Source organism: Pieris napi, chromosome 1 (assembly GCF_905475465.1).
Source record: "Pieris napi chromosome 1, ilPieNapi1.2, whole genome shotgun sequence".
NCBI classification, from domain to species: Eukaryota; Metazoa; Arthropoda; class Insecta; order Lepidoptera; family Pieridae; genus Pieris; species Pieris napi.
Genome location: NC_062234.1, coordinates 14,240,975 through 14,255,513, shown reverse-complemented (window position 1 = coordinate 14,255,513; position 14,539 = coordinate 14,240,975). Strand labels below are relative to the sequence as shown.

General features: G+C 32.8%; 1 protein-coding gene across 1 annotated transcript in view; it reads left to right on the top strand.

Annotated features, from left to right (window-relative positions):
* LOC125049077 (high affinity cAMP-specific and IBMX-insensitive 3',5'-cyclic phosphodiesterase 8) overlaps positions 1-14,539 on the top strand; it is a 134,844-nt gene that overhangs the window by 22,183 nt on the left and 98,122 nt on the right. Inside the window, exon 2 of the mRNA XM_047648199.1 lies at positions 4,600-4,915. Coding sequence (XP_047504155.1) covers positions 4,663-4,915 — 253 coding nt within the window. The 5' untranslated portion in view covers positions 4,600-4,662. The remainder of the gene's footprint in view (positions 1-4,599; positions 4,916-14,539) is intronic.

Here is a 14,539-nt window from a genome sequence, read left to right as displayed (position 1 = left end):
GCCCTAAGACACAACTAAACTGAATGAACGTATTTTGATTGCTTGATTGATATTAAATGTGTAATAATAATTCCATTAGCATAAGATTAGCTAGATTTATATTTAGTTTTTTTCTATATCCACGGGGTATCAGCCATTAAAACTCTTGTCTAAATGGAAAATTGCTATTGAAGCTCGGATCACTAATGGATTTAAAATGTTTCAATATATTTTCAGTGTTACCACGTTATAAAAATATGAGAGCTTTTCTGCTTAAAAGGTTTTAACATTGTGGCTATTGGCAATACAGAATTAATTGTTAATTACAAATTTTATAATAACTTCCTACATTTTATTCTTAACCCACATAGTTAAAAATGAATAAATAGAAAACTAAAACAAATTTTATAAGTATGGTCCCTATGGCAGTGCTGGCAGCATTTCATCGCCGTATTGCGATACTTGTTGAGCGAGGAAAGTAATAATAAGTGGAGGTGACCACTTATTAAAATTACATTAAAAATACCTAGTTACTTAGCCTGCAGTAGCGCCTGTGGTGTCAGACTAATTTTTCTCTACTATGGCTTTAATAACACAAATAGAAGAAAATATTGAAAGCGTTTGCTTTAGAAAACGTAGCAACTACTGTGGTCAATACTATAAATGGGCGCATACTAGTCACTTAATAAAATCTTTCTTAGTAATTACATCATTTTCTTATTAAAACTATTGCCTTTATATTAGATTCATTCCAATGTAATAAAAAAAGTTTTATTTTAGACATGCTATATATTATTCTGTGAAACAATCATCTAAAAGGGCAAGTTTATTTTCAGGTTTTTTCTATTTCTACTTTGATTTTTGTTGGTAATTGTAGGACATCAATTCTAATTACATTCTCTAATTATTGTATCCAAATATAAAGTGCCTTTTAACTTGTATACAGATATACAAATTCGCTTCGATAAATTTCAATCAAGGCTAATGAAAGTCACACAATGAAAACGATATCAATTACATAGAAATTTGTTTTAGTATTTTTAGGGCGAATAAATTACACCTAAAGCTTTATACGTGTAGGCTTCTGTGCTTTTAATTATATATTAAGTTTGCTGGACAATGCTCTTGCCTTGCACCAAGATAAAATAATATTATTAAATAATGAAATATACGTCATAAGCTATATGTATAATGTAAAGCCTGTTAAAATATCAGTGGCTCTACAACCTCTTTTTTTTTTAGGTCTGGGCCTCAGATTTCTGTATCTGTTTCATGATCATTTGTTAATCTAATAGGCAAGTAGGTGATAAGCCTCCTGTGTCTGACGCACGCCGTCGACAATTTGGGTATGCCGGTTTCCTCACGATGTTTTCCTTCACCGTTCGAGCGAATGTTAAATGCACATAGAAAGAAAGTCCATTGGTGCACAGCCGGGGATTGAACCTTCGACCTCAGGGATGAGAGTAGCACCCTGAAGCCAAACCCTAAACGATGTACACATTAAGTCAAACTGTTTGGAGCCATTATGTACATTATCAGAATACAAATAGGTATTATAATTACTTTCTATGTAACTTAAGTGCTAGTCATAGTCTGAAAGTCAAACGTAAAGTTTTTTAATTACAGTTAGAGTGAATTTCCAACAGTTTTGCTTTACCGATAGTATGAATGAAGGAAAATCTACTTTATTAAAAGAGCTCCTTTTTGTACATAGTTAATATAATTTAACATAATTTCAAAATTTACACAATTAATAAACATTACTAGCTCCATTTAAGTGTATACAATTATGTATTTTAATGTACTTAAATTATATAGTAAATAGTTGAAAGTTCAGCAATTTAACATTTAACTCAATCAATAGTTAAATTATGGTAATGATTTTGATCTGAGTTAAATATGATTTGACGTTTATTCAATTTTGTTGCAGTCTTAAAAATGTCACCAAGTACATTTTTTATATAACACTACTAGCTGACCCGGCAAACGTCGTTTTGCCATGTACATATATTATTTCTAGGATTTTTTTATAGTTCAATAAAAATAACTATAATAAGAAAATGCGGTTGATCGTAGAGGGGTGAAAATTAGGGGTTCTATGTATTTTTGTTTGCTGAATCATAAAAAGATAAAAACTAAAAAAATTGTCTAAAAAATAAAACATCACATTTTTGGGGTAGACATTTATTATCACTTAGGGGTTTGAAAGGTAGATAGTAGCCGATTCTCAGACTTAATATGCATAAAAAAATTAATAGGAATCGGTCGAGTCGTTTCGGAGGAGTATGGGAACTTACATTGTGACGAGAATTTTATATATTAGATGTTTCCGTTGAAACTTGAATTAAAACTTCATTAACAGATATAGGCGCCAATTTATTAAAAAAATACAAATCTACGATTCGAGTAATATATATAGTATAAATTTTTTTTAATTACATTTATTTAAAGAATTTTTTTAGTAATACCGCCGTCCCGATTGGTATACCGCCAGGCAAGCAAAGTTAAACACAATAATATAATGAAGCTATGCCAGTTTTTCATTGTTTTATAAATTTAAATTCGGTTTTCCTTTGATTAATGAAAGGGGCTGAAATTCCATCAAAGCGCTCTCATTTAATTAAGACCATCAATTTGTATATATAAAATTGTTTATGCTATTTCACCATTCAATCCCAAAAGACATTAATGGCCACCAAGAATGTTTTTTAAGTCGACCGTAAAAACGAAATAAAAACAATGGAAGATTATGGCGTATATATTTATTGTTTAAAACACTGTCATTAATAAAATAATCGTTTTGTATACGTGTTCATGTGACCTGAATGATATTTTATTTTTGCTCTCAAACATCAAACATGTTATTTTTTTTTTATGTAATAGGAGGCAAACAGGCAGGAGGCTCATCTGATATTAAGTGATACCGCCGCCCATGGATACTCACAATGCCAGAAGGCTCGCAAGTGCGTTGTAATTTTTCATCACAGTTCTATTGTAAGTCTATGATAATCACATTCCAAGCGGCTTGATACCTTGGGGTCTGTCTCTCTGCATCTTCTACCGCATTTACCATAGAGAGTGTTCAGAGGAGTTGTTCGGATAATACATCAGCTGAGTTTCTTTATCGGACGTCAAGACAGAATACAAAATACCATCCGTATCACCTCGACGTCCGTTGGTCCACAACTGAGCGTTTCTTAAGGCAGTTTCTGCCGCGCACCACCACTATGTGGAACCATCTGCCCACTGAAGTATTTCCAACCAATTCTACTGATGGTACTTCAAGAAAATAGCGTATCAATTCTTAAAGGGCCGGTAACGCACTTGCGAGTCTTCTGGCAATGTCAGTGTCCATGGGCTAACTCTCCTGCCCGTTTACCTCCTATTACATTAAAAAAATCATATATTGTTCTTATAGTAGCTTTCGCCTGAAGTTGCAGCAGCGTTAATTGACTAAAACGATAGATTATATTATAAACACGTTTAACAATTGAGTCAACCACAGTCAGTTTAATAATCTTAATATATATAAATTATGCGTCACGTTGTTTGTCCGCTATGGACTCCTAAACTACATAACCGATTTCAATGAAATTGCCACACCGTGTGCAGTTTGATCTAACTTTAAAGATAGGATAGCTTACATCTCAATTTATACCCGCAATATTATTTTATTGCAAAATATTTGTTTATTATTTGATAGACACCATTCTAACAGATGACGCTGTGTTGAAAGTACCAACGTTTCACAGAAGCTACAATTTAATGGCATAACCACCAAAAAAGCATGGTGGTCCCCATGACTGGTGTTCTCCTACCGTTTCCCTTGAATAGTTTACTACTATGTAATATAACAAAAAACCTTAGCCAGAGCACGGCGTGGCTGGGTTTGTTAATTTTAAATATAGAATTGTGATAATTAAGTTAACTGTAGTTTTTATAGTTTTATTTATATTTTGTTCTAGACTTTACACAATTGTAATTGTTCAAAGGATAATAAAATAAGAAAAACGATAAAACTTTGTGCAAGATCATTCGCCATACCTCCAAAACGTTGAACCCTGAACTTGGCACTTTACATAATTTGTATTAGAATAATACTCTCATATTATTAGCGGACGTCTAGACGTCGTTATATTAAAGATTTATCGAAATACTAGACGACGCGAAGTTTTTAAAAGATCTTTGTTTGACGGTATTTTATAAAATGATACCACATTTTATAAAATACCGACAATATAGTAACTAGTGTTGGCGATAACTACAAATATTATATTAAATATCTCGCTTAGTATGTATCTGGTGTTTGTATAACAATGAATAATACGGGGTCTTGGGATCAATTTCCGGTGAGGCAAAAAAAAGGCACAGCTATCTACTCTCTAAAAAAAAATACATCAGACTCAACAATAAGGGCTTTTTTTAATTACCACAATATAACAGTCAAGAGTATAAAACAATATTGCTATTTATTTCCCTGTTTTTCTCAATTTAATATGGCACGATAACGGAATTTTAATGAGTTGTGTATTTTTTTAAATAGAACAATAAAATTTATTTCAGCCACAGAGAAACCTCACCAAGTTTATTAAACTCACTCATCAATAATTCTTGTTCCAGATCCAAACAATGATACCAAGGTGCGTCAGTGTTAGTGCCAAAGTGTAGTGCCAATGTAGCAAAATGGGATGCACTCCAAGTATGCTGTTGGACCATAAAAGTCGAAGGCGGGACAGCACCGGGTCCCAGGAGGCTGCCTTGGCTAAGGTGGCCCCGACTCCTGTGTGTCAGAACAAGGCTGTCCAGGCTGCGAGAGCTCCGAGGGCCTCTCTGGAGTCTGACGGCTTCAGCATACAGTTATCAAGCAAAAAGGACAGTTATGTCTCCCAAATGGGGAATAACTTCGCCACGCAGCTACACATCAAGCGCATTTCGGGTAAGTTATCAATATGTTTAAGTCAGATTTTTTTTTACTTATTGAAGGTTATGTACTTAGTTGCAGAGATTATCCTCCTATCTATAAAACTTAACATTATAGCTTTATTAGTGGTGTATTGCCATGTCTATTTAAATATGGCTGATTGTGCGGATTTTTGTAGTTGATCGATCTTATTGTAACGCTATCTTGGAAAATAAACGATTTATTATTATTATTATTGACTGAGAATGAATATGTTTTTATAAGATATAAACAGCATAACCACAACCACATTATTTGAAATAAATGTATACATAACGCAAATTTGACGTGCTTATTTAAAAAAAAACAGTTGCGCTACGATCTTTTAGGTCTGGGCGTGGGTGGGGTCTAAGACATGGGTGTCCTGACGATATTTTATTTATCGAGATCCTTATATGTCGAGATCGAATCTACTAGCTCAGATATGAGAGTCGCACGCTAAAATCAAGCAAATAATACTCCTACTTAAAAAAACGTAAATTAATAAATATGCAATTAATATTTTCTTATACTAGTTTTTTATAAAGAGCTATAATTGTTTTTTTGTATATCAAAAGCATAGTCGTTGGCTTATCGTACATTCCTGAAACTAAATTCCTTTCAAATATATCAAGATACTGACATTCTCTACCTTCACAATTCTCTATGAATTACCACAAGATAAGATCAAAGTGAGGTTGACAATTTCAACACTTTAATGTAGGGAAATAATTGGGACCTAACCACCGCAGGGGGTGTGTTTTCTTGTGATTATTTTTTGTACCCATTAGTCATCATAATCAATCAATGAGCGTGTTCATAGTATTTAACACATACACTTGTTTTTGAATAAAACACTCATTTAAAAGGCTTTTACTTACTGTAAAAATTCCACATAAAAATATATAATTATTCCGTTCCGTTGATTTTGCTTTATACCATTGTCGAAATTATGACCACGCGAAACGAATAGACAATTCTATGTAATTTTAAATTATATTTAAACGTTTGTTTTTTTGTTAAAATAGGATCAAAAATATTGAACTAAATAATTTCTATATGGCATCGAATGCTCAGGGTTTGCGTTTTGCATTTTGAATGTATTCTCTTTACATACTTCGTTCGGAGAACTATTCGTTCTATAGATAGTATTTTTGTCTTTATGCTCAAATTTTTCTTGAACGTCTTCAATTATTTTGGCTACAACACTTTTATACGATTGTTCATAGCATTTATTGTTTGGAAACGGGCAGTATTGTATCGTTTTATATAGAGAGATTTTATGGAGAATTTCTTTCAATTTCGAAGCCGATACTGGTGAAGGCAGACTGAAGTCATGCCAATTGGATATATATAACTCTGGTGATGGGGTTGTCCTCTTGTTTTGACCGATAACATAATTAAGTATTCCGAAAAATATTATTATCTGTAAATTAAAATGCCAATCAATATTATGTATAGCAATATTTGTGTGTCTATTTCAATACACGTCATATGTGTTTATATATATATATATATAACACATATATGTCGCACCAGCCAATCGGATTGCACAATCGGGGTTCGTAATACACATGCGTACATGAAAATATTAGCTATAAACAAATAACTTACGAGAATGTTCATTATCAATAGTTTCTCAACTTCGATTGCAATGTAAGCTATGCACAAAATGCCGTCCATTTAATTAATCACTAACACACTACGGTCACTTAATTTCACGCTCAGTTCACACATTATAATGACATTGCAGTAATTTAACTGAATTCTGACTTTGACATTTAAATTAGATTCTGGTTTCAATTCAGTCGAGTTGAGTTTAAATCTGCATTAATGAATAATATCTGAGACGCGGAAATGATTTATTTAAACGAATATATTTTTATGAAAACTTTAAAGAGTGGTTAAGTAGGACTAAATCTCTCTCATCTCTCTCTTCTCTCTCATCACAGGCACAGGAGTGTTCAAAAACAAAAATTTCGCGATTTGATGTCCGATGTGTGTGTGTGTGTGTGTGTGTGTGTAATGGAAAAGAATGCACTTGTATCTATAATGGGCAATGTAACAAGTTATAGCTGCGTAGAAATGTTGGGCCTCTCTTCATCTTCTACCCCATTTATCATGTAGTGTTTTCAGAAGAGTTTTTTGGATAGACGAGGCAGATAATTAAGTTCGACCCGATCTCTATTGATCCACGAATGAGAACGTTCCACTATGTAGCAAGTTCTACATATCGAAGTGTTCCCGGGGTGCAACGCACTCGTGAGCCAAAAACAACGTCACAACCACAGTTAAGGTTTCTTGGGAGAAATGGATAAAGGAGGCTAAGTATAGATACAAATGGAAAGTTCAGGAGGAGGCCCTTTTGAATAAATATTCAAAAGGGCTCCATACTCGAAGAGATAGAAGAACGCGAAGTAATGGAAATAACAATAACTAACGTAGGCTAGAGTATAATAACAAAACGAACACCCATTTGACATGCAATTTTTAATATGGAATTAAAGTGGCTTTATTATTATTCTTTTATTTTACGCAGAACATATTATTCTGTTTTAAATAAAAACCTTTTAGCAGCTTTGCGACAGTAAATTACATAAATAATTACCATTACGGAGACGATGAAAATAAATTATTTAAAATACAGTTTTCATGTTTGCTAATGATATTCGTAATATTGTATTTTGGGTAAAAGCTGGTTTCCTATAATTGAAACACTTACGGTAATTGCTTTACTAATTAACATCGAATTTACAAAATACCTGTACTTCTAGATTTCCTCAAACAATTTTTAGTGATATTTTAATAAAAAATAAGAAGTGACATTTCACTTAAATATATTGTGCTATTCTCTCTATATTGCGCGTGTTCCTATTTCTCCATACCCATTGCTGATACAGCCTATGTTTTTTTATTTACGTTTTTTATTGACTCATACAATCGTTCCACGTCGTATAGAGCAACGTGGTTGTAGCTATTTAAAAGCATCTTGTAAAGCCAAACAGTTCTTCTCGACTGTTTTACGCCCAAGATCTGGGGACTGAAGCAGTAAATGTAAATTAATTAACATTGAATTGAACATAAATAAATGTTATATTCACTATTCGTTTTACATTAACAATTTACCAGTGCTTTTCTATTGATTTACCGATAACATAGCGAAACCTAGTAGATAAATGCGACCTCCACCCTTGGGTCGCGCGTTCGATACCACACCTACCTATATTTATGAACGCAATTCGCTTATATGTTGAAAAAAACACCATGAAGATGTTTAAGCTGCAAGAGTTGGCGGCGCGGGCATTTCTGTTATAGGGCTGATCACATTCCTAATTATTTCGTACAGAAATCTTAGAAGTTTAAAAGTTGTAAAACAATTTTTTTATTATCTCTGCCGTAACTTCTATCCCGTGTCAAGGACATCCTTTGATCTTAATATTCGTCCTTGTGGCATATTGTCTTGAGATTTGTCACAAGGCTTTTAGATAAGATAAACCGTATTTTCCGCAAACTTGTTTCGGAAAAATTGTTATAGCCTTTTCCGGATTAGCGAAAAGTACTTTTTGTAATTCTTTTCGTTTTCTTGTTAGTAACGCTTTAAAATTCTATTTATAGTTTTTTTTTGCATAAATCAGTAACTATTCTGTACATATTTTCATGCATGCCAATGTTGACAATAGTTCACATTTCTGTATGATTGGTATTTTTCGTCGTGAACTAAAATTCACGCAGTTAAAGTAGTCCTCTCATCCAACCAGATCATATCTTTAATGTAAATTTTAAAGGGCTTACTAGGTAAGTGAATATTATTTATTCGCCGGAAAACAAATCGCGAACCTTCGGTCTTTATCCCATGAGGTGATGGATAATATTTAGACTTGACTTAATGTCCTAATCCCTAGATGGGGCAGAGGAAGTCGACAGGTGAGTCTCCATCGCGTTCAGTCTTGAGCCTTAAGCCTCATATTTCAACCAAAGAATAATTCTATATTTGGGTATAGGTTATGACCTGGACTATATTTCAAAAAAATCTATTGATTTGAGATCCCATCAAAATTAGGACGCCGACTTGGCGACAACCGCGTCATATCTAACCATTATCGTTATCAGAGTAATGACGCACAGCCCTCCGGATAAAATATACCTTCACTGTAATTTAATAACTACAAGGAAATTACGTACGGATATTCCTAATTTAACCGTACATAGGCTGTCCTTTTTGTTTCTGTTCCGAAATATTTGATCTGCCAGAATAATAATTCTAGTCTAGTATATTATTTTTAGGAAAAAAACATTGTACGTGCTGACATTTTCCTACGCTGAGATTGGACACATGTATGAAATTAAAATAATAACAATATTACTCACTTACAAACACTCGCCATTAATTAAATCTGAAGCATATTTTACTACATAGTAAAATATTGACTACCAAGGTTTTCCAGTATCCACATATTGAATTTAATCCAAATATTTTGGCATGAACAAAATGGAACACCCGGTATATATAATCTATGTGACAGAGGCCTAGACAAAACGTTTATCGCGACCCATCTCAAGGCTATTAAAAAATAATTTAAGGCAATTAATAAACCAATAGGCTCTCTTACCTGGAATATGACTTGATACACAGAGTTGAGAATTAGTGCTAAATGTGACCAAACGCCGAAAATATGTTTTAGGGTAAGTTATGATTAACCTAAAAGATCAATTTAAACGAACATATCTAAATATAGGAATATTTAGAAAAGTAAAACTCTTACCTACCGTTTCAAGATCAATTTAATAAATATGGAAAAATAAAAAATAAATTGGCGCTACAACGTTTTTAAGTCTGGGCCTGAAATTTCTGTATCTATTTCATGATAGGCTAGTAGGTGATCAGCCTCCTGTGCTACACGGCGTCGAATTTTTGGGAAAGCAATCCTCACGATGTTTTTCTTCACCGTTCGAGCGATTGTTAAATGCGCACATATACAGAAACTCCATTGTTGTAGCCGGGAATCGAACCTACGACATCAGGGATGAGAATCGCACGTTAAAGCCACTAGATCAACACTGCTCCATAATGTACTTTAATGTTTAGCTTGTTCAGCTTAAGTATTTCCAAGTACTTGAGTAAATAAAAGATATTAGTTACCATGTAGAGTGTACAAAACATTAATGACAGTTTTAGAATTACAATAGATTCATTGTCAAGATGGTTGACGTAATATTACGCATCTTACATAAAAGTATGTTCTGCGCCGGCGCTTATCAGTCGACCTTTAAACGCGGTGTCGATGTGTCGATAAATCTCAATGAAATTATACAATTGAGGGTTTAAACTCTCTCTCTAAATTTAATTGAACGTTGCATAGTGTATTGTGATTACGCTTGATTTCTGGTGATTACAAGCTGTTGTTACAGCGCTGTTATTCTGTAAATTCCACTAGCGATTCTTATCTTTTCGTATTCGCTTTCAATTCTTTCAACATTGTTGAAAAATTCAACATCGCATCGTTAGGGATATCGTTTTTGGACGTTACAGATTACCGGTGTTATCACAACCGATAGAAGGTATCAAAGAGGTTGTGTCTAAGTTATACTTTGACCCTTCAGTTCCCGGAAATACTCGCGTCCAATGATACAGTTTACAATAACTTGTTTTTATACTTTGCGCTACGAAATACGAAATATATCGATAAACATAGCATCCCCACACCAAATCGGTAGTAAAAAACGTGCTATCAAATAATCACGACGGCCGCGGTGTCTTTGTACATAGATAGTGTTTATTGTGATTGTGATATGTAAAGTGATCAATATCATGAATATGGAAGTGGATACAGAGGAATACACAGGTAATGTTCATAAATATGTTACATCAAAAGTCATGTTATTATTATTTCATTATTTTAAACTATGACACGAATAATCATTATTCAGTAGAACCTTGAAAATTTACGAATGCGTAATATGCTTTTTATGTAAGTTTGTGAGACAAAAAGATTTGTTCGTTGACAACGATTGCAGAAAAAACATATTATTCTCACAAATAAAAATGAATATTTGATTATGGTCCAAACCATATATCACATTGTTATATAACTTTGGTAGTCCTAAAGGGAGGGTTCTGACTAAATAACATTCTCAAGTCTTTCATTAAGATAAAATGCTTACCATAATTGAATAGTTAAGTATAAAGTTGATACTAATTTATGTTAAATGATAGGGAATAATTTATAGTATAACAGTTTTAGCTTTATTAGATTGACAATTAAGTAATAATACATACACATACACATACACACACTCACGTACACACACTAACACACAGACACACACCCACACACATACACACTCTTACGCACACACACATACCCCATGTGGTTTCCTCATATGTGTATCCCTAAAAATATATTTTTTTGTTTTCTGGCCAGATTGATAGATTCTTGAAGCCTTGTTGTATGTACAAAAAAATATAAAAGATTTTAAAGCAAAGGTGACTTTCACAACTATGAGAATCGAAACAAAACAAATCTAAGCGTACGACCAAACAGACTCCAGAAGATAAACCACTCCTTATATGGAAATTGTATTCGTTTTTACAACAAACTCCCGAGCGGAATTAGAGAATTATCACTGAATAAATTCAAAAATCTCGCTAAACGTAAATTAATCAATAAAGCTTTTTTTATAAATTTGATGATTATTTAAATGATCCTAATCCCTGGGATTGATTTGTTCCACTTCAAACAATTTGTTTGACTCAAAACTTGGATATTAAAAAGAGTGGCAGAGAGTTTCTTGCGACCTGGCAAGCCCGCTCTTCGCCCTTGACTTGTGAACTGGTAGTAAATGTTAATTTAGAATCAATGTAACATTTATCAACTTCTTATTTTCTAGTATTTAAAATAAATAAAGATTTGATTGATTTTAAATACAAGGGTTTTGTGTTAATATATAATTTGATTATTAAATTTAAAACGTTATAAATTTGTAACTTGTAGTTCATACTGATAAATGCTATTTTATATAATTTTGCGGTCAATTTGCGGTAATTGATAATCATCGCTTGTAAAGAGTTGCCAAGGTTTTGCAAATATTCTTGAATAATGAAAGTTTCAAAGTTTAATTTAAATAATATTTAGTGTTGCCAAAACCTTCAGTTTTACTGCACTCAGCTGGCATGCTATACGTTTATGAGTTCTTGAATGTTTTATGTTTGTAGATAGATAAGTGTTTGTCGTAAAGTGCAAAAGATAATAGAAATCTAGAATAAATAATTAGAAGAATTAACATTGTCTATGCATTTTGCTGTGTATTTTTTTATAATAATGCAATTTTCTTAAATTCATTCTTTTAGTACAAAAGGGTCTTAAGGGTCAATATAAATAGGCCACGGGAAACGGGTTTTGTGGGCCACACTTTATCTTAGTTATGTTTGTGATAAGTTAGGATGACACTTAACTGGATTTTAGTATAAAAATATAGGCTTCAAAATAATGTTTTTATGGCTGTTTGCGATTTAGTAAAATCTCTTCTGTTCAACTTATTTTAACCGTTTTACACGAGTAAATTCTATTACGAAAATTCAAATTTATACTAAAATTATAGGTATGTCAAAAACGTCCAATCGTACCACACAAAGTGATTTTATTAGTGCTTGTTTAGTAGTACTACAGTGTAATACAAAATACCTTGTCTAAATTAGCATCAAATAGATGAATAACATAACTAAAGCTCCGGTATGTTACTCCAGAATGGCTGCATGAAATTTGCACATATCGATTATAGAAAGAAAGAAAACAGATAATATTTTAAAATGTTCACTATGCATGTGATAACTCATTTTTTTCTTAAATGAATATTTGGGTCACATAGGCAGAATTATGTTATTTATATAAGAGATCGATATTACAGTAGATAAGATTCGGTAGCATTTGGCCGTTGGATAACTATCGTTATCAAGTTAAACAAACATGCTTTATTGATTTTTACCTAACTTGTGTTTGAGTTATGACCTTGGCGGTTGACAGGTTGTAATGACAAAATTCGTATGTCAAAATGACATTTATTATTAACTGTCACCATGGTGTAGTTAGTACTTTAATATTTTTTTGTGTTATGGGTTACCATGATTTATCACTGGATGAGATAGATTGACCAAATTAACGATGCATAGATGTCTGATTGTGTAATAATACTCAATTAAATGCATATTAACATTTGGCATCTTGAATCTACGGGCAACGAATTTCCTATTACAAGAGGCGTACGCCAAGGTGATCCTATATCGCCTAAATTATTTTCTGCTGTGCTAGAAATGATCTTTAGGAATTTAAACTGGACCAGAATGGGACTCAATATAAATGGCCAAAACCTCAACCATCTACGCTTCGCAGATGATTTGATTTTGTTCTCAGAGGACGCAAGAACACTGGGACTTATGTTGCAGCAACTATCCAATGAAAGTGCTAAGGCCGGTCTGTCAATGAACTTAACCAAAACCAAAATTATGACGAACGCCCAACTAACAGTAAACAACGAACAAATAATAGTAAATAACGAACCAATAGAATATGTAAATGGATACATATATTTGGGCCAACTTATATCTGCAGATGATTGCATGAACAAAGAAATAGAGAGAAGAATAACTAATACTTGGAAACGGTTTTGGTCTCTTAGAGAAATAATGAAGGACACAGATATGCCAATGACAGGAAAAAAGAAAATATTCGAAACATGCATTATACCATGCCTATTATATGGGTGCCAGACATGGGCGTTAACAGAAAGGCAAGAAAATAAATTAAAAGTCTGCCAAAACGCAATGGAAAGGAGTATTTTAGGTATAAAAAGAAGAGATAGAGTAAAATTACAAGAAATTAAAAAGAAAACAAAATTCAAAAATGTACACACAATCTACAGACAGCTTAAATGGCGTTGGACCGGACAATTGTTGAGAGAAAGTTCAGAAAAATGGACAAAGATAGTAACTGAGTGGTATCCAAGAGATACCAGAAGAAAAAGAGGTAGGCAAACGAAAAGATGGGAAGACGACTTCAACAAAATAGCTGGTCCGGTATGGACTCGTTTAGCAAAAGACAGGAATACGTGGAAATCTTTAGAGGAGGCCTTTGTCGACAGACAAGCTGTTCCAGACAAACATCCAGTTGCCGAACATACAATGATTAAACCAATTTAATTTAGTAGAAAAGTATTTAGAAAGTAATTATGTTAGGCATGTATTAATTAATGAGTATTATTGTAAGATAGAAACAGCAATAAAGGCTATTTTATTTATTAACATTTGGCATTTAAATAAAATAAAATAAAGTCTTTTATTTTGTAGACCTGTAGATTTGTATTCTTCATAAAACAGTAAATTGAACTTAGCGTATATGCATTATTCTACCGTCCGTTGACGGATTTTGATACGGTGAGGTGAGGTGTCAAACAATATTGACTTCGGACATCTCATTTATATAATGACCGCTTTAAATATATAAATGACTAAACATTAATATCAATAATTTTTTAATATATGTAGTATAACTGTTGGTGTAATTAACATACTAATTTTTATAGAAATTCCTTGTAACCCTAACACTTTGTGATTATTAAAGGCCTTGA